This window comes from Azolla caroliniana, unplaced genomic scaffold (genome assembly GCF_043228905.1).
Source record: "Azolla caroliniana isolate FFs.n. ecotype wild unplaced genomic scaffold, voAzoCaro1.0.p SCAF_14, whole genome shotgun sequence".
Lineage (NCBI taxonomy): Eukaryota > Viridiplantae > Streptophyta > Polypodiopsida > Salviniales > Salviniaceae > Azolla > Azolla caroliniana.
The window spans coordinates 68,746-88,545 of NW_028230449.1; the positions used below are offsets into that span (position 1 = coordinate 68,746).

Sequence of the window (19,800 nt, forward strand, 5' to 3'; positions counted from 1 at the left end):
GAAGACCCCGGCTACGGAGCTGGATGACGAATGTACCCGGAGAGAGATCCGGATGCGGGGACATATTTGTGAATATGTTTGCCAAGGGCCCTCGAGGCTATATTTGTAAATAGCCCGAAAGTCATATGTGTATAAATATGACTTAGGGCAAACAGTTTTGAGTTGTTGCTTATTTTTCTGTTTTCCACTGTGAGCAGCCGAGAGAGAAAGGTGTATTAACGTCTTCTAAGGCCAAATTTGGCCCATGAGACAATTGGTTTACAACAATAGAGTATTTATCCAGTCATCATAACTAAAAATAAAATTAAGTAAAAAAAAATAGAACTTAAACTAAAAGAGTTCTAGTAGTGTACAATATGTAGTATACTCGAAAGTGACTATACACTAAGCCTAATTTTATTTCCACCCAAGCCTCTCGAAAAGAAGTGGGGGGTCAAAGGGTCTTGATGTGGGTTCCAATGTAGAGAGTGCCCTAGCCATGGCTTCTAGGTGGTGTAGCTCACGTTCCCTTATTTTCAATATTGCGTCCACATCACGTTGAGTTGTTTTGAAACCCGGCACCCAAGGACGTCTGGTTCTTCTCTGGTTTTCTGCCTCATCAATGGAAAGGCCGAGTGGTGCAAGTGTGTCGGCATTCGTTGTCTCCTCAGGTTCCTGAAAAACTGCATTTGTTACATGTTCGTGATCATTAGCAGCATTATTGTCAACATTTTGTAATTTATTCTCTCTGTGTTGTTTTAGCTCTAGAATGTATTTGCCTAATTTCTTTATATCTAGAGTATCTAATAGTTTGGGGAGGGTGGGAGACGGACCAAGTATGTCTTGGTATTTTGCCCTTATCTCGGCATAGGTTGGACACTTGCAAGTAAAGTGGTACTCATCCTCTATCTCTATGTGACATAACCTACATATCCTTTCCTCCCTAGGGACTCCACTAGTACGGCCATTTTCAATCTCAAGTTGGTGAGATGATATTCTAAGTTGTCCAATGGCAACCCTTAGTGCATGTGGTAAGAATACATCTAGATATTTTGGCCGTGTGATAAAACCTAACTCAGAGAAGTGCATGAAGTGTTTCTTATAGTACGACATTTTAGATGGGAGTGGCTCTGGTGGGGTGATCCATTTACACCGAGTGTAAATTTGCCATATTTCTTGGCGTATTACTTTATTGCGGTTCTCATGAGAGATTAAGATGTTATCACTCGTGTGGTTGTACCTAAGGGGAGGTAGGTTATTAATGTCTAGACCATTCGCAAGAAGCCAAGTCACCATCATGCCATACCATGAGCTAGTATAGCCGGACTCATACAATGATCGAGAGGCCTTAAAGGCTTGATGAGATATTCTATCATGTGGTTGGCTATGTATCCTATCAATAAAGACTACAAGTTGAAAAAGTGCCTCTACTAGCATTGGGGGTAACGTGAACTCGGCCCTAATAATGTCATGTGGTACAGTCGATTTGCTTCGGAGTTGGCGTGATAGCATCATCACCAATGGTCTCTCTAATTGCGTCCACATGAAGGATGGTAAACCTGGAGCCCAAACCGCAGATGCATACATGAGGGAGGGGGTCACTAATGAGTCAAAGAGCCACCCTTTAGTCCGTGGCTCTTGAAAGTGTGCTTGGTGGCATTGTCTCTCTAGGATTGAGAGGGATGCATGTCCTCTCATGAGTCTATCCTTCGCTGCCTGTGTCATCGAAAATTTACCTGAGCGGGCACTAAAAGTGACTCCGAGATATACGTACGATCCAACCACCTCGACTGGGCTATGGGAGATAGTTAGGTGACACTTAGCTCTAACTTGGGCCGATGTGTGGAAGATAAGGACTTTCGTTTTCCCTAGATTCACTACCAATCCTCGTTGTACACAAAAGTCATCTAAGGCATTGAGGTGCCTCTGTAGGTCGTGTTCGGATTCAGAGAGCAAAACTATGTCATCCGCATAGAGCAAGATACGAACTTGCGTATCCCCAAGGACCACTCCGGTGCCTCCCTCACGAGCAATAAAATCTGTGATCTCATCAATGTAAATCCCAAAAAGCGTCGGTGATAGGGGGCAACCTTGTTTTACACCAATAGTGCTAGTGAAACGATTGGATAGGCCACCTGGGCATCGGACACACCCGGACACTTGTTCATATAGTGCGTAGATGGCCCATACCATATCATCTGGTATCCTCAAGCTTTTAAGTCTATCAGACAACCGATCTCTAGGGACTGTGTCAAAGGCTTTGCGGAAGTCCACAAAACAACAATATAATCTCTTCTTGCGAGCCCTAGTTTGGTCAATTAGGCATCTAAGTGTGAAGATGTGATCAATAGTGGAGAAGGCTCGTCTAAAGCCAGCTTGTTCAGGTGCACGAAGGTTTAGGGTCTCCATGTAGTCGCTAAGCTCTGCTTCCATTACTGCACCATATAACTTAGCAAGGGTATGGCCTATCATAATGGTCCTATATGTATTTGGGTCCATGGGGTCCCCCCCTTTATGTATGGGGGTCACTGTATTCATAGTCCACTGTGGTGGAAAACCCTCCGCAAGGGCACGATTGAAGATTAGAGTTAGCAAGGGAGCTAGGCACTCTCTCGCATATATAATGTGTTCTGCTCGCAATCCTGTGTGGTCCATGGATTTCCTATGTTGTAATTTCTTTATGACCTTCATGACCCTAGAGGTCGTGAAAAGTGTCCCCGTGGTAGGCCGGGGTGTGGAAGGCATTGGAAAAGGTGGTTGGTTTGGGATTTGGTAAAGTCTCTCTGTATATGTGTGCCAAGTTTCGGGATCTTCGATGGGTGTTTGTGGTCTTGGCTCCCGTAGTCTCTTCCATGCCGTGGCGACGCCTCTGTGTAATACCGCCGCCTGTGGCGAGGACAGCGAGCTCAAGGTCGTCGCCTTGCAGCTCGCCATTGTACATTCCCTGCGTATAGTGATAGTTGGAGTCTTGCACTCCCGTGGTTTTTCCCGTCTAGGGTTTTCCACGCTAAACCCTGTGCATTCGAGTCTCTCTCTGTGTTTTCGATTTACTGCTGCATTGATCCGTGTTTCCTCGGTTGTGGCCGAGAGGAGAAGGTTTGGAAAGCGTCATTTCCTCACATCTTGCACAAAAGCACGAAGTTGTGGCCACCAAAAGGAACGAGATACTAGCTCCAATGTTTTTTGAATTCCAAAATGGCCAGCCATGTAGCCATCATGTCATTGCTCCAATACCCTAAGACGACCAGGTCCGTCTGTAACATATAAAAGCCCTTTGTAGGAGTAAGGTAGGAGCGTCATGACAATGCATCTGCCTTTCCTTGCAATACTTCTCGCTAATATGTAATCTTAAAATCAAACCGAGTAAGAAATTGTGCCCATCGAATTTGTCGTCTATTAAGCACTCGACCAGACTGGAAATACGTGAGGTTCTTATGATCATTATATACAATGATCTGATGAGGAGACCCTTCCAAAAAAATTCGCCATTGCTCAAAAGAATCAACAATAGCTAATAACTCTTTATCATGGATCTCATAATTAATCTCAGTTGCATTGAATTTACGTGAATGAAAAGCTATCAAATACAATTTCCCATCATGTCCTGATTGTGATAGAATACTTCCAAGTGCAAAATTTGATGCATCAGCTTCAATACCAAAAGGCTTACCAATATCAACATGTGCTAGAATGGGTGTTGAGGTAAAGGCGAGCTTGAGTTCCATGAATGCCTTTTCTGCATCCTTTGTCCACACGAATGAATGATTTTTCTTTGTAAGTTGAATGAGGGGAAGAATGATCTTTGAGTAGTCCCTGATGAATTTACAATAAAAATTAGCAAAACCTAAAAAACATTGTACATCATGTATAGAGCTCAATGATTTCCAATCAAGGATTGTTTGGGCTTTAGCAGGATCCATAATAACACCATGTTCTAAAACTATGCAGCCTAGGAATTCCACTTGCTTGCAATCAAAATCACATTTTTCCATTTTCGCATACAAACCATATTCCCGTAATCTTTGTAGCACTTTCTTAACATGAATATCATGTTCCTCCTATGTTTTCGAATATATCAAGATGTCATCGAGATAAATAATAACAAAGATATCCAAGAAATCTCGAAATATATCATTTGCCATATGTTGAAACACTGCAGGAGCATTGGTAAGGCCAAAAGGCATGATTGTATACTCAAAACGTCCATAGCGAGTACAGAAAGTTGTCTTCCAATCGTCCCCAGGCCGAGTTCGAACTAGATTGTATGCACCTCGTAAATCAATCTTCGTAAAAAACTTTGCTCCACTAAGCCGCTCTGAGAGACTTGATATCAAGGGTAAAGCATATCTATTACGAATTGTGACTTTGTTCAGGCCTCGATTGTCTACCACTAAACGAAGGGATCCCTATTTTTTCCTCACAAAGAAAATAGGGGCCCGAACTGGTGATCTCGAATGTCTGATGAAGCCTCATGACAATATGATAGAATACCACCACCGCCCGGAGGCAAACACGGCCCGAAGGCGCCACATAATTGGCCCGAAAGCCTAGAACTGGTACTGGTAGTGAGTCCATATTCGCTTGATGAATGTACATTTCCGTCAGCGGATTCGTTACCCATTCCATTAAATCCAGGTAGATTTATATTGTCTATCCATCTATTGGGATGGGTAGACACCAACAACTTCGGAGTCTAGCTAGCTCAACGATATGGGCAACCTCAAAACAAAAAAATACAATAAGTTTTTTTGCAGTAATGAATGTTAGAAAAATGCAATTTTGTACCTACCCTCCTCAAATTAGTGTATTGGTTTATGCATATGATTCTAGAAGATGCACATCTAAGTAAGTAGGCACCATACCGATGAAATCAAAAGATATCTTCTCTATGTCAAAGGTTTTTCATATAGTTGCTCATTACACTCTTGATATTGGGTAGTATATCCATGCATTTGAAAATTTCAAAGGCTTTGCTATGACTTCATAATTTGGTGAAGTTGGTTTCACCATCCTATGATTTCGTTATTCATTTATCTAAAACATGAATGTGGAAGTCAAACTATTTACTTTTTGTGTTAGTGACTCTTCTATTGTATGGTTGCTCATGATTCTACAACCAGATGTGACATGGTACTAACCATTCATGATTCTTTTTTTTGCATCATGTCCATTTGCTTAAAACAATCATGATTCATGCACATATCTACAAAATGCTAGAGGAGGAAAATTTTTCTTTTTGATGTTATGATCTATTACGGATAATCATCTTCAACCAGTTTATCAAATGCCTTTGGATAGGAACTCAAGATAGCCTATTACACTATCTTAAAGGCTATGCACCTGGGCTACAACATCACATCAGGATAACTACATGCATCTCCACCACTGGAGTGGATTTCTTAGATATCCGCCTTTTCAAAGGAGAAGATTTTCTTCGCACGAACAAGCTTTCTACTAGTTGTTATCAGAAGGAGCTCAACAGGTATCAATACCTTCCACACTCCTCCTGGCATCCTCAACATCAAAAGAAAGTGTTTATTATCGGTGAGCTGCGAAGATACGTCCTACGAGAAAGCACCACAGAGGGCTATAAAAGAATAAGACGTCTATTATTCGAACAACTTCGCGCTAGAGGCTACCCCGATAAGTTCCTTAGATCATGTTTTAATCAGATCACATACTCGATGAGGATATCACTGCTTCACGCACCCTCCAAGAGAAACACAATGGATAAGGGTAATCCTTTAGTTTTAAAACTGTATTTTTCTAAATACACGAAAGCCTTAAAACTCGGTAAAACCCTTATTCGTACTATCCATGAGCTACTCAAAGATGATCCTGAGTTGTGCCATCTTCTGAAACCAATGATCTGCTGGAGAAACCCTAGGAACCTCCGTTCTTACCTAGTAAGGACAAGGTTTCCTCCAAGGGTTTAAAATACCCCGTGGATTTTCCATTTTTTAGATTTTCTCTAAATTTTACCTTTATTGTAAAGGATACTTTAAGAGGCATCACATAAGACCCTCGAAAAGTATACCTTAAACAAGGTAAAATAACGCGTAGAAGTCTAAAAGTCATGGAAGTCCAAGGGTTATAGCCAACAGTCAAAATTACCGTTGCCTTTTTTATTTCTCCCGCATTTTTTATTTTCTCCCGCCTATTTTCGAGACTAAAATTTTCCCTCCACTCGCTCCTATAAAAAGGAGAGTGCGAGGGCTAATTTCTTGTATCCACAGTCTAGTGTTCCACTGAAGAGCTCACGATTAGCTGAGCAAAACATGTATGGAGATACACTAATCCTTTGGTAATACAAGTTTTTTTTTAAATTTTATGTCTCGTTTCTTCTTAATATTGTAATTAAGTTTTATGTAATCTTAATTAAGCCACACTATATCTCTCTCAATCCCTTTCTTCTCCGCTCCCGCATGCCTAATGGTGTCATCGACTTGTCTCTCATATCCTCTCACATAACAAGCTCTCAACACTCTACCTTACTTTTCGCACATCATTATGTTGCACACCATTCATTATGTTGTAAGCATGGGACTACATTCGGTAGCCATGCATTTTCCCATTTCTTATCCCTCTTTCATTGTATATGTTCGGGACTACATTTGGTAGCCGACATTATTTTGATTTTGTATCTCAAACCCTAAACTATATCACCAATCACAATGCTTGTCACCCACATCCCTACATATGCACTCTCTCCTTGTTAGATTTTTCATATTTTTAACCCTACCCCTACCATTTCCCTACTTTCTTCTATTTTTAACCCTACCCCTCCCCTACTTTCTCCTATTTTCGGCCCTACCCCTAATACTTTCTCCTAATCTCAGTCTTACCCCTTCCCCTACTTTTTCATATTTTTACTTATACCTCTCTCCTACACTTTTATTAAAAACATAATCTTTAGATTATATTTACCCACTACCCCCGTCATCAATTTCCATATATTTTTCTTGGTTGCTCCATATGTTTTTCTTTTCTCTCTCTCTCTCTCTCTCTCTTTCTTACTTTCATATCCTCTTTTGTCACTCTTCGTCTCTCTCTCTCTCTCTCTTCCTCTATATTTCTTACTTTTATATCCTATTCTCTCTCTCTCTCTCTCTCTCTCTCTCTCTCTTACCTCTACCCCTCCCTTTACTTTTTATTACCACCCTACCCCTAACCTTAACCCTCTCTAGCTCACACCAAGTGTATCAAACGGTTTGGGTGCGCTCAAATTGTTCTTGGTGAACTTTTCACTTCATCCCCACTTTGTCAATTTACCCCCTTACCCCTCCCTTACCTTCCAAAATTACCCTCCTACCCTTCCCCCTCAGTTTTTCAAATTTACCCCCTTTCCCTTCCCCCTTAGTTTTTCAAAATTACCTTTCTACCCCTCCTCCCACTTTTTCTTATTGCCACCCTACCCCTCCCCTAAACCCCCCCCTCATTTCTTAAAAACTAAACACCCTACCCCCACCCCGCCTCTCTCTAAATATTTTCCTCTCTTTTTTTCCTCTCTCACACTTAAGCTATCACTTCTCCCTCTCTTGGTTTTTCCTTTCCTATCTCAAAATCTTTTCCTATCCTATTTTATCCACCTTTCGATTTTTATTTTTCTACCCTCACCCATGTTTTACTTTTTCTTACCCTACCCCTCCCCATCCTCTTCCTAAATCTATAGCCTTCCCCCTTTTTCTTTTCCTCTTTCCCCACACTTGTCCCTCTCCCTTACCTCTCTCCTATTTCCTCTCTCTCTCTTACTTTGTTTAGTTTACACATGCATCTCTCTCCTCTCTCTACCCTCTTTCTCTCTCTTACTTTTTCTCTCGTTTTCCCACCCTTGATCCTCGTAGATCTACTCACTCCCCTTATGTCTACTCATTCCTCTCTCTCTCTCTCTCTCTCTCTCTCTCTCTCTCTCTCTCTCTCTCTCTTGCCTTTTTCCTTCCTTTCTCATCATCTCACATATTTTCCTTATTTCCCCCTCAATCTTAACTCCCCTTTGAATATTTCCCCTCATTTTACATTTCATATCCTAACTCTCTCTTTTCTCCTTATCTCTCGTTAACATTATAACCTCTTTTCCCTTGTACCAAAACCCCCCCTTGTCACATTAAAGCTCATAGTATCCTTTTCCTTCTTCTCCAAATCTTCCCCTTTTCAAATCATATCCATAAGCACACACCCCCACTCCCTATTGTCATTTCTCTAAACCCTCTCCTAAAACTCCTTATATAAACCTATCCACCCCTAATGGTCATTTTAGCACTGATGAGCACCGTGGTGGCCGAAACTAGTTTGCTCATGACCATATCCCCATGTAATTTCTTTTTCAATCTTAATGATAATTAGTAATAGCTTTGCTCTTAATCACTCTCTCTCTCTCTCTCTCTCTCTCTCTCTCTCTCTCTCAACATGTTAGTAACATTTGTTTTAGTCCATTTAATTAATACTTAATGGCTAGCCCTCTCTCCCTTTCTCATTATATTTAAGTTTTAATCCCTATAATAATTTAAGTTATCAAGGTTTAATCTCTCTCTCTCTCTCTCTCTCTCTTTTGCTCTTAATCACTCTCACTCTCTCTCTCTCTCTCTCTCTCTCTCAACATGTTAGTAACATTTGTTTTAGTCCATTTAATTAATACTTAATGGCTAGCCCTCTCTCCCTTTCTCATTATATTTAAGTTTTAATCCCTATAATAATTTAAGTTATCAAGGTTTAATCTCTCTCTCACTCTCTCTCTCTCTCTCTCTCTCTCTCTCTCTCTCTCTCCATTTAATTAATACTTAATGGCTAGCCCTCTCTCCCTTTCTCATTATATTTAAGTTTTAATCCCTATAATAATTTAAGTTATCAAGGTTTAATCTCTCTCTCTCTCTCTCTCTCTCTCTCTCTCTCTCTCTTTCTTATCTCTCGTTAACATTATAACCTCTTTTCCCTTGTACCAAAACCCCCCCTTGTCACATTAAAGCTCATAGTATCCTTTTCCTTCTTCTCCAAATCTTCCCCTTTTCAAATCATATCCATAAGCACACACCCCCACTCCCTATTGTCATTTCTCTAAACCCTCTCCTAAAACTCCTTATATAAACCTATCCACCCCTAATGGTCATTTTAGCACTGATGAGCCCCGTGGTGGGCGAAACTAGTTTGCTCATGACCATATCCCCATGTAATTTCTTTTTCAATCTTAATGATAATTAGTAATAGCTTTGCTCTTAATCACTCTCACTCTCTCTCTCTCTCTCTCTCTCTCTCTCTCTCAACATGTTAGTAACATTTGTTTTAGTCCATTTAATTAATACTTAATGGCTAGCCCTCTCTCCCTTTCTCATTATATTTAAGTTTTAATCCCTATAATAATTTAAGTTATCAAGGTTTAATCTCTCTCTCTCTCTCTCTCTCTCTCTCCAAGCCGTGCACCGATGATACACCATTCGCACTCCTTGTCGACGATCGTATGATCAACAAAACCCTAAACCCTAAACCCTACCGCGTTCGTATAATAGTCCCTTGTCCTTAGTGCCGCTAACATAGCGGAGTATCCGGTGTGTGCACTAAACGTGATCTATGGTTGGCTTCTACATAAACTAACTTATCACACCGACCGGATAACTGATGTCGGGTTGGGTGACTGTTGAGTAGATTAGGCTTCCAACAAGCTGTCGGAATCATTTCTCATTGCAGGTCAATCTGAAGTTTGGATGTAGCTTCTTGCGGGGGGGTTGCTTGCTTCAGGTCGTAAAGCGACTTCTTGAGTCGGCACACTGTTGACTTGTTCATCTCCTACTGAAATTTGCGGGGTTGGATCATATAGACCTATTCTTCAAGGTCACCTTGAAGAAACACATTCTTCACATCCATCTGATGAAGATTTCACCCCCTTGCCACAACAACTACCAGCACCACACGAATCGTTGACTACCGGAACAAAGGTCTCGTCAAAATCGATTCTGTGTGTCTACGCATATCCTTTGGTCACTAACCAGGCCTTATACCTTTGACCAAACTGTCGGAGTTGTACTTCACCTTATATACCCATTTGCAGCCGATCAGTTCACATTGTTGGGGAGGGTCAACTAGGTCCCATGTGTCGTTGGCATTGAGTGCCTGCATTTCTTCCTCCATAGTAGCAGGCCAATTTGTGTCTTTCGCTACTTCTTCGTAGCTCTCTAGCTCACACACTTCCGCCACTTTTGTCATGTACACATAATGTTGCGCCATGTACTCTTTATACTCATGCCATTTTCAGGGTTCTTCTAGTGGGTAGATCGGCGAAGCTGTTGGTTCACCGATTTTTGGGCCTTCTTGGGCGACTCGAACTTCATTTCTCACAAGGCATTTTTTTGAACCGGGCCTTATACCTTTGACCAAACTGTCGGAGTTGTACTTCACCTTATATACCCATTTGCAGCCGATCAGTTCACATTGTTGGGGAGGGTCAACTAGGTCCCATGTGTCGTTGGCATTGAGTGCCTGCATTTCTTCCTCCATAGTAGCAGGCCAATTTGTGTCTTTCGCTACTTCTTCGTAGCTCTCTAGCTCACACACTTCCGCCACTTTTGTCATGTACACATAATGTTGCGCTATGTACTCTTTATACTCATGCCATTTTCAGGGTTCTTCTAGTGGGTAGATCGGCGAAGCTGTTGGTTCACCGATTTTTGGGCCTTCTTGGGCGACTCGAACTTCATTTCTCATAAGGCATTTTTTTGAACTAAATCAGTTCGAAGTCAGTCTTAAGCCTCCTAGCTATATTTGTATATTCTTTCCACATAATATATCTTTTGTCATTATCATTCTCTCTCTCTCTCTCTCTCTCTCTTGGGGAATGGACACCGGAATCCGATCATAGGACTTTATGTATTGATGTCAAATGTATGCATAGGTTTGATGGCCAAAATGTCATTGAAGATAGTAAACAAACGCACTTGAGCATGAATCTTAAGCGAGCGCCCATGTATTCCAAGATGGTTGAGGATATGTTACAAATGACAAAGACACAACATGGTGCCATGCTAGAATGCAAATGGGAAGCTTTTAAGAATGTCATTCTCTCTTGTACAAACAAATGTTTTTGGATCAACCACACATCATGGAAATGCGCCAAGAAATGTAAGAAAAAATGGTTTGATAAAGAATGTCATGAAGCTCGAAAGTGTCTTATGGTTTTGGATGTAGTTAAGGATAAAGAAAATTACCAAAAGGATTTGTATGACTATAAAAGGCTTATTCAAAGAAAGAGACAAATATGGGAAGTTACTCAACAACTTCTCCAAACGCAAGAGAAAGCACATGCATGTGCTAAATTTTGGGGAAATATAAAGGGGAAACATGTTGAGAGTTATGGTGACTTAACTCTTCATGATTTGTCTATGCATTGTAAGAATTTATATGAGTTATCTCTTGTCGGAAAGATGATGTGTTATGGTTCTCTTTCACATATGTCTCCCTTCTTTACAATTGAAGATATATGCATAGGACTTAAGAAATTGGCCTCTCAAAAGGCAAGCGATCTTCAATGTATAAAAGCTTAAATGCTCAAATGGACGGGAAAGGAAGCACATATATGGATATGCGATATGTTTAATGATGCATTGCAACATGGTATGCCATATGATTGGACTACAAATTGGATCAAACCTTTGCATAAAGGCGGAGATGTAAATAATGTAAACGACTATCGAACCATCATGGTTGGCTCATTAATGGCAAAACTATTTGGATGTATAATGGAATCAAAGATAAGTGTATGGGCAGAAAAAAATGGTAAGAGAGCTTATGGACAAGCTGGCTTTCGAAAACACCATAGCACAGTTGATCATCTTGTCACTCTTCGAGTATTAATGGAGGAAAGTCACCTTAAAGGTAAAGGTTTATATTGTTGCTTTGTAGACTTCAAGAAAGCTTTTGATATGGTACCTCGTGAGCATTTATGGAGGCGAATGGAAGAACTTGAGGTGCCAAGTGAATATATGCTTGCAATTTCCCGAATATATGAGAAGGTTATATGTTGTGTGCGTATGAGAGATAGACTTTCAGATTTTCTCAATAGCACTTTTGGTGTTAAGCAAGGATGCCCACTCTCACCAACATTATTTGGTTTATGCATTGATGAATTAGAAGAAATGGTTACCAAGTTTTTAAAGGAAGAATGTGTTAAAGAAGTTGCCATTGGGAATGTTGTGATTATGCTTTTGTTATATGTGAATGATGTAGTGCTTTTTGCAAATACTTTAGGAGATGCACAAAAGCTTATGAAGGCATTGGAAAAATTTTGCATGCATACTAAATTAAGTGTCAATAGCTCTAAAACAAAGATTATGCTTGTGAAGAGTAAAAAAAGAGATAAACCTTGCATTATGTACAACAATGAGCCACTTGAATGTGTGGAAAGCTTCAAGTATCTTGGCCTTGAAGTTCCTTCAAATCATAGATGGAATGAATGTGCTACACACCGCTTAGAGGCGGGTAAGTGAGCATATTATGCATTTGAGAACACATGCAATCTTGGAGATATTAAGTGTTGGGTCCTAAAGAAATATCTTTTCGACACTTTGGTGACCCTGGTTCTTCTCTATGGGGTAGAAGTATGGGGTAGTAGCATCCCTAAATCTATGCGGAAAGAGTTTGAAAATGTACAAAAACATTTTCTTACAAAATTTCTACAAGTTAAGAAACAAACGCCCTACACCCTCCTCCTCCTTGAGACGGGATCGCTTCCCATTGAGATCATGGCCATGGAAAGGGTTGTTGAATACATGCTTAAGGTTCAAAAAAGCCCCTCACAACGACTTCCTAGAATTGCATGGGAAGCAAGCAAAAAGATCCAAAAGATGCATTAAAGCAAAATTTTGTGTTCCAATTGGATGCAAGATTTAGAAAAATGGCTTGGTAGATGGGATGCAAGACACTTGCTTCATGATGTGTCACTAGATTCCTCTGTAAATGAGGCCTTTTTGCAACTCCAATGTATCATGAAATGGGACAAATGTGGTGGCTCACGCTTCACACATTATACTACAAATGTTGCACCTAACTACAAAACCATATTCTTCGCAGAACGGGGAGCCCATTCTGATATCTGCCATTCGAACCATTGCTTCCATGCGACTTAGCTCGCATGCATTGAGATGTGAGACGGGGCGTTGGGGCACAAGTGATGAGAGTGACCGACTATGCACACTTTGCCCTAACCAAGTTCGAGAGTTTGAGTATCACACTTTGATACAATGCTCTACCTTTGATCATATTTGAGCATGCTTTCCACATCTCTTCGACCAAGCCCAATCCTTGCACGAATTTCTCTCACAACCACGATGTGCACTCTCGATTGCAACATTCATTGGTAAAGTTCTTGAACATCGAGAGTCGCTACTCACCTTCACACGTATGACGTGAAATGTAATATTTTTGGTCTCATAGGTCATATTTGACCTCCGAAGACGATAATATAATCTATCTATCTATCTATCTTCTTCCTTCTCTTGAGTGTTTTACAACCTCTTTCCTCTTAGTACTAATTTCCTCTCTGTGTCAATACTATTCTTGACAGTTACGAGTTGGATCAAAGACGAATGGGGCCGGACAAGAAAACATCTATAACATAATTAATGGAAGTAGTAGTGGTTCATGTCCAGACGTAACTGTTAGGATCATAACTGGCCACAACCGATTTTGTGTGTAGTTATTTGGGCGCAAAGAACGAGTGAAATGATGAACAGACAAACCGAAAAAAAAATAGAGACAGAGAACACAAGATTCTAACGTGGAAAACCCGAATCGGGAAAAACCACATGGAATCCACAAACTCCAAAACTCATCACTATGGGGAGAGGAGTACAACAAGAGGATTCAAGGCAACAACCTTGAGTTCTTCCTTGTCAAGTGACGGCTAATGGAGTTACACTCTTTCACTCTCACCAGTTATAGAGGCCACTACCACTCTAACTATCTTACAACAATAATGATTCGCTCTATCTTCATCATACCATAATGATTGCCCTAAGTGTATTTATATTCATACAACTTTTTGGCTATTTACACACATAGCCCACAAGGGGCACATTTAGACTATTTACAAATACAATCTCCTGAATTAGCTATAAAATCGATTTCGGTTTCAACCTCAACCGAGTTTCCCACTTACTCCACCTGATTCAGTTCGAACTCTTCTGCTCATCCAGAGGGACATGTTATCTAACAGTAACCGCACAGGCTCCCTATAAAAAGGGACATGGAAAGAAGTAAAAACTAATCAGTTGTATCAGTGTATGAAGTCTACGTCATGTAATAGAATATCTATTTTTTTATACTCTATCCATGTGTTGAGAGTTTTAATCCATGTTGAGCATTTGTAGTATGTTACCATGCATTGTATATCACCAGTCGGCAATCCGTTGTACTCAGCTTGGTTTCAAGTCTCCACAATCTCTACAACTTGATTCGTTAGCTATGTAGGTTTTTGCACCTCAATGTATTATCAGTGTTTGCTTGGATAGAGAACTTGTACACGTTTTTGTCTCCCTACCACAAGACCCCGACCCGAGTCCATATCTGACATTGTGTTGCCCTAAGCGCAGAACGAAACTAATGCAAAAGACAAAGGAACAGAACAACAAACACACTCCACAAAGCATAGAGCAAATAGAGATAATTGATACCTCAAAAGAAGCTAAGTAGATAAGACATGAGTAGGAGTAAGCTGAGCAAGAACCAGACCAAAAGAATACGAAGGAAATGCGAGCGCTAGACGAGAAACACAATATGCCTAGGACAGAGCAAGGTGTACAGCCGAAAGATCTATAGACAAAAATGTGTAGATAACGACAATGGTTTAGAGTCAACCTTGCAAGCCAAACAATTACAACGCAAGGAAAGTCATCAAGCCCTTGATGACGCTGACCAGAATGAAGATCAGAATGAAGAGGAGCCAAATATGTTGGACATTTTGATTTTGGATGAAGAGGAGGATGAGAATGAAGATGAGGATGAGAATGAGGATGACGACTACTAGACACTAGTTTTTGTGGGTTTGACTGTGCAAGACACTGTCCCATGAGCGTGCCATGTATTAGCCGATCGGATTGACCAAGCTAGTCAAAGTATATAGGTCAACAAACTAATATAATGAAAGTAAAAAATAGTTGTAGTAGTAGTAGTAGTCGTAGTCGTAGTCGTAACTGACAACTGGGAAAGAAGATAATAAAAAATTATTAACGCCAAGAAGAAAAAATAGAACAATTAGTTGTAAGTGTAGATTCTTGCCAAATGGCAATTGTAAAATCTTGGTAAAGCTTCTCAGACCACCTATAAACATGGGCTGAGAGCATTTTAACAACATTGATTATATTGTTATAAGTTCTTAACATAACTTTTGTTAGTTAGAGTATATCTTGTGCTTTAAACTACTATTTCGTGTCTTCAATTCCTCTTACTCAGAATACGCATAGCTAACAGTCGATCATACTTAGTATTTTTTATAACAAGAGTGGTTAAGTAAGTAATTTGAATCTGTGTTATATGGTATTTAAGTAATCACTTAGCAGAGTTGACCGACTCCAATGACAATCTCCAACCACATCCCATTGACAAAACGACTCTATAAGTAAGTCATTCGACCCTTTCTGTTGGTCGATCAATGCAACAATCATAGACTGGTCAAAGATAAGAGCTTATGTAGCGAAGAAGGTATTGGATACATGGCACATTACCTGATTTGTAAAGTGTCAATGTCGAGATTTAGATGGGGGAGGGCATGCATTCATCATCTTCCATGCAAAAGGTATTTAGTTGGTGTGTGGTCGGTGGGCTGGTTGCCTTGGGCAATCTTGGGTTTCAAAACAAGGAAGAGCAGTTGTTTGGGGACGTTGCCCCAAGAAGAGAGAGGTTAGGTTTTGATGTCTATGTGGTATGGAATGGTATGTATGTGTTTCCGGGGGGGGGGGTTAGTTTAATATGCCCATGCTATGCCATATGTACATATATGTATGTAGATGGAGGGCTACTAATGAGGTAAAAGTGGATACATACAAACATATACATAGTTGAGTTGTGATATACCTAGAGGAAGGTCATCTTGGACCTTGGTTCAGTTCAATACAAACAAACATAAGAGCCGCCTCCGCCTGTTGTTGTTGTTGAGGAAGGATGGAAGGAAGAAAGAAGCATATCTATCTATCTATCTATCTATATGTATGTATGTATGTATGTATGTATGTAATAATGTATGTATGTACGTACGTACGTATGTACATATAAGAAGAGAAATGTTTTCGGTGGGAAGAAGATCTTTCTTCTTCTCCTCCTCCGTTTGTTATTTCCGACGACTTTTCCTTTTCTGAGAGGCAGCCGCAGCCGCCTTTCTTCTTCTTCTTCTTCTTCTTCTTCTTCTTCTTCCTGAAAGCTCCAATGGCGGAGGGATCTCCATAGCTAAGCATCAATCAGACCAGATCCATTTTACTTCTCCCATTTCCACCACCATCCAAAGCAAGCAACCAAGCTTTGACGAACAGAAAATGGGTCACCGTGCAAAGGCAGATTATGATCTTCTCATCAAGCTCCTGCTTATCGGAGACAGTGGTAACTCTAGTCTCTCCTCCATTCCTTTCCATTTCCTTCTGCCGATTCATAGCAGCTTCCTGTTGATGCTGCTATTACAAAAAATCTCATGACTTTATTTATTTATTTTTATTTATTTTATTTTATATCCCCTCCATTCGCCTCTGCTGTTTCTCTGTAGGCGTGGGAAAGAGCTGCCTTTTGCTCCGTTTCTCCGACGATTCATTCACCACCAGCTTTATCACCACCATCGGGTAAGGAAAGATACTTTCTTGATCCAAGCTTCTCTCTTTCTTTCTCATGGAATCCGCTGGTTATAATGTTAAAAAAGCACCGAAATCCCAATTATCAGGCATCTGCAAGGTTCCATGGGTAGGCGTCTTTTCAGTTCCTAAACACAATGTGGATTGATGTTTAGTTTGCATTTCCCTCCTCAGTACAATTGCTTTCATGTGGATGCATACACAAGAAATGATCACAAATTATGGGGGCTTACTGTGGGAATGTGATATTGGAAATTATCTGTATATTGAAAGCCAAGTTGTGTGCATACATAATCCTTTGGAATTTGAGTACAGAATACTGCTACTGACATGTGTTTGCTAATGTGATAAACTGGAAGCTCAGCCTTCCTTCGAATAGAGCAGTGTGAGGTCAATTTCTGAGAAGGATGCCCTGATATATTCAAAGCTAATGTAGTCAGCTCTTTCTACTTTACCGAAAAATAGATGGAAGGGCTGCACAATGATATGCAAAAGGTTGCATTCCTATGAGATCCAAGTAGTAACGAGAGATGGATTCATATGTGAAAGTCGATGGCACATGAAATTCAGGATCTCCTTAGCCACTTCTTGTTTCTGAAAACGAGCTAGGAAGGCGGAGTGCGAAATATTGGAGAGAAGCAGGAATGAATGAGCGAGACCAGTGCACATTTTCTGCCAGAGATTGTAGTTTTTTTAGTTTTCGAGCAACAGAAAACAGCTCTTCTTCTTGTTTTTGAAATTGCCCTGACTGAAAATGCAGGATAGATTTCAAAATCCGCACGGTTGATCTTGATGGGAAGCGCGTCAAATTGCAAATCTGGGATACAGCTGGTCAAGAAAGGTTTCGCACAATTACCACTGGTATATAAATATCGGTTTTGCATCAAAATTTTCATGTTTTCGTAACCATTTTAGCTACTAACTATGTGGTATTTCCAGCTTATTACCGAGGAGCCATGGGAATTCTTCTTGTGTACGACATTACTGATGAGGCGTCCTTCCTCAGTATCCTTTCTGAGTTCCCTGCTACAATAATGGCTGCTCATAACATTAATGTAATGAATGCTTAACCAATGTGAGTATAGACATACGGAATTGGATCAAGAACATAGAAGAAAATGCCTCCAATAACGTCAATAAAGTTTTGGTTGGGAACAAGGCAGACATGGAGGACAAGAGGGTGAGTACATAATAGATAATATGCTATTCCCTCTTTTACTCATTTTGTGGATTTCTTTTCAACATCTGAGCCATTAATGCCATTTTCTACTTATGAATGAAATATATGTTTATACTTCTTCTGTCAAAATACTTTATTGTTGAAAAAATACAGGTTGTACCTACTGAAAGGGGTCAGGCATTGGCTGATGAGTTTGGGATGAAGTTTTTTGAGACTGTGAGAACACTAACACATATAATGCTCTACTTTCGTATATTCATATTGATCTGTGTTCATGACTTGTAGCTGATATTACTTTTGGCTGGGGGTAGAGTGCTAAAACAGGTCTGAATGTGGAAGAGCTCTTCTTTACTGTTAGCCGAGACATAAAAGTGCGTCTAGCAAATAGCTACAGCAAACCAGAGGTATGTGCAGTAAGTGTTTGTCTAATCAGAAGTGAGTGTCTTAAGTCGAAAAGTTTGCAATGATATACTTCTTTCACAATATTGCAGTTACCCATCAATATTGCCAAGCTCAATCCAACTAATGGGTTTTCAGAGGATGGCCAGAAAACAGGATGTTGTGGGGGAGCATGAGTGTTTATGCTGATTCTCTCTCTATATATAATTCTGGCAGATTTTGATGTGTGAAAAGTGTATACCAAGGTTTCAAGTATTTGGATTGGGGTATGCCGGCAGATTTGGTGTGGGGCCTTAAGATAGAACTCTGAATGCATCTCTCTATCTGCTCTGGTGGCAAAGGTCATGCTCTTACTATTGTTATTATTTATAGCCAGTTCATCATTTTTACATGGGAGTGGGGCTGTTTGCTTCAAATGCAAGACCGATGTTTCTATTTTTTGTTTCCTGCCTTTGTTGAGAGCATCCGAGTGCTCCTTTTTTGTGACTTACACTATAACGCCAAGTTATGATTATGCTTCAGGAGTGGCTATCCTTGAGCTTCTCAGATGTGAGAGATCATGGGTTTGGTTTCATGTCTGAATTAGAATTCTTTATATGCCGTATTTCATATATTTATATATATACATACATATTTATGTGAACATCCAATAATGTGGGAGAGCCAATGGAGCCTTTGCATAATATTCATGTATATGCCCATTGGTTACGTCAATAATGCCTGGGCTTGATTTCTCTTTGATTGAATGGTAAATCATGCTGGCATATGTTTTTGTGCCAAAATGTTTGAACAATGAGTGTACCACCGGCATGATTATTATGCCTTTGATGTTTCATTGCACAAAAAATGCTGCTGGTAACAGGAGGCAAAGAAACCCAGAGCTTTTTTATTAGTTTAGAGAAAATGAAAGTGCTGTAATAATGATTCTGATTCTTAATTATGAGTTTTTTGCTTTCCTTTATGATACAGGAGGCCATATGTATCATATTATATGCTAATTTTGCTGAAGCTGTCAAGCTTCTTGAAAAAGGAGATTTGTCTTGATTTCGTTTCTAGAGAAAATTTGGGATTATTAGGGAACTTACATATGAAGATGAGAATGAAGCACTAGGTAGAATTCTGAAATTAGAAATTTGTGTGAGCACTGAATTCCTCCCCTGCTTCAAATCGGTCTTAAAGCCTATAAGCGTTATGCTATTTCTGCCTGATTCAGTATCTGTTGAGAAGTCTGATATGCTGTACATGCGAGTCTATGCGGCTGTGAATATTCAAAGATTACACAGCAATGGCTGGAAAGAGCACAAACAAGTTGAGAAAAAGTGATGAATGGACTCAAATTGAGCTGTTTTTTGTGTGCTAATGCTACATTATTGGTATAATTAGTTGATTAGTTAGCGACATAATACTTAATGGAGTCATCAATAACAT

At 40.1% G+C, this 19,800-nt stretch overlaps 1 protein-coding gene across 1 annotated transcript; it reads left to right on the forward strand.

The window, feature by feature from the left end:
* Nucleotides 1-16,290: 16,290 nt before the first annotated feature.
* On the forward strand, nucleotides 16,291-19,017 carry LOC147855067 (ras-related protein RABE1c-like). The gene is made up of 8 exons (XM_087330304.1): nucleotides 16,291-16,551; nucleotides 16,712-16,784; nucleotides 17,554-17,654; nucleotides 17,733-17,798; nucleotides 17,879-17,973; nucleotides 18,127-18,189; nucleotides 18,285-18,377; nucleotides 18,465-19,017. Exons 1-8 carry the CDS (start codon nucleotides 16,488-16,490, stop codon nucleotides 18,546-18,548), a joined length of 639 nt encoding a protein of 212 aa, XP_087186430.1. The 5' UTR covers nucleotides 16,291-16,487; the 3' UTR covers nucleotides 18,549-19,017.
* The last annotated feature ends 783 nt before the right edge of the window (nucleotides 19,018-19,800 follow it).

Coding starts and splice junctions, on each gene's coding strand:
- LOC147855067 (XM_087330304.1), top strand. CDS start 16,488: ATGGGTCACCGTGCAAAGGCAGATTATGATCTTCTCATCAAGCTCCTG. Junction 16,552..16,711: donor CCTGCTTATCGGAGACAGTG/GTAACTCTAGTC, acceptor GTTTCTCTGTAG/GCGTGGGAAAGAGCTGCCTT. Junction 17,655..17,732: donor GTTTCGCACAATTACCACTG/GTATATAAATAT, acceptor TGGTATTTCCAG/CTTATTACCGAGGAGCCATG.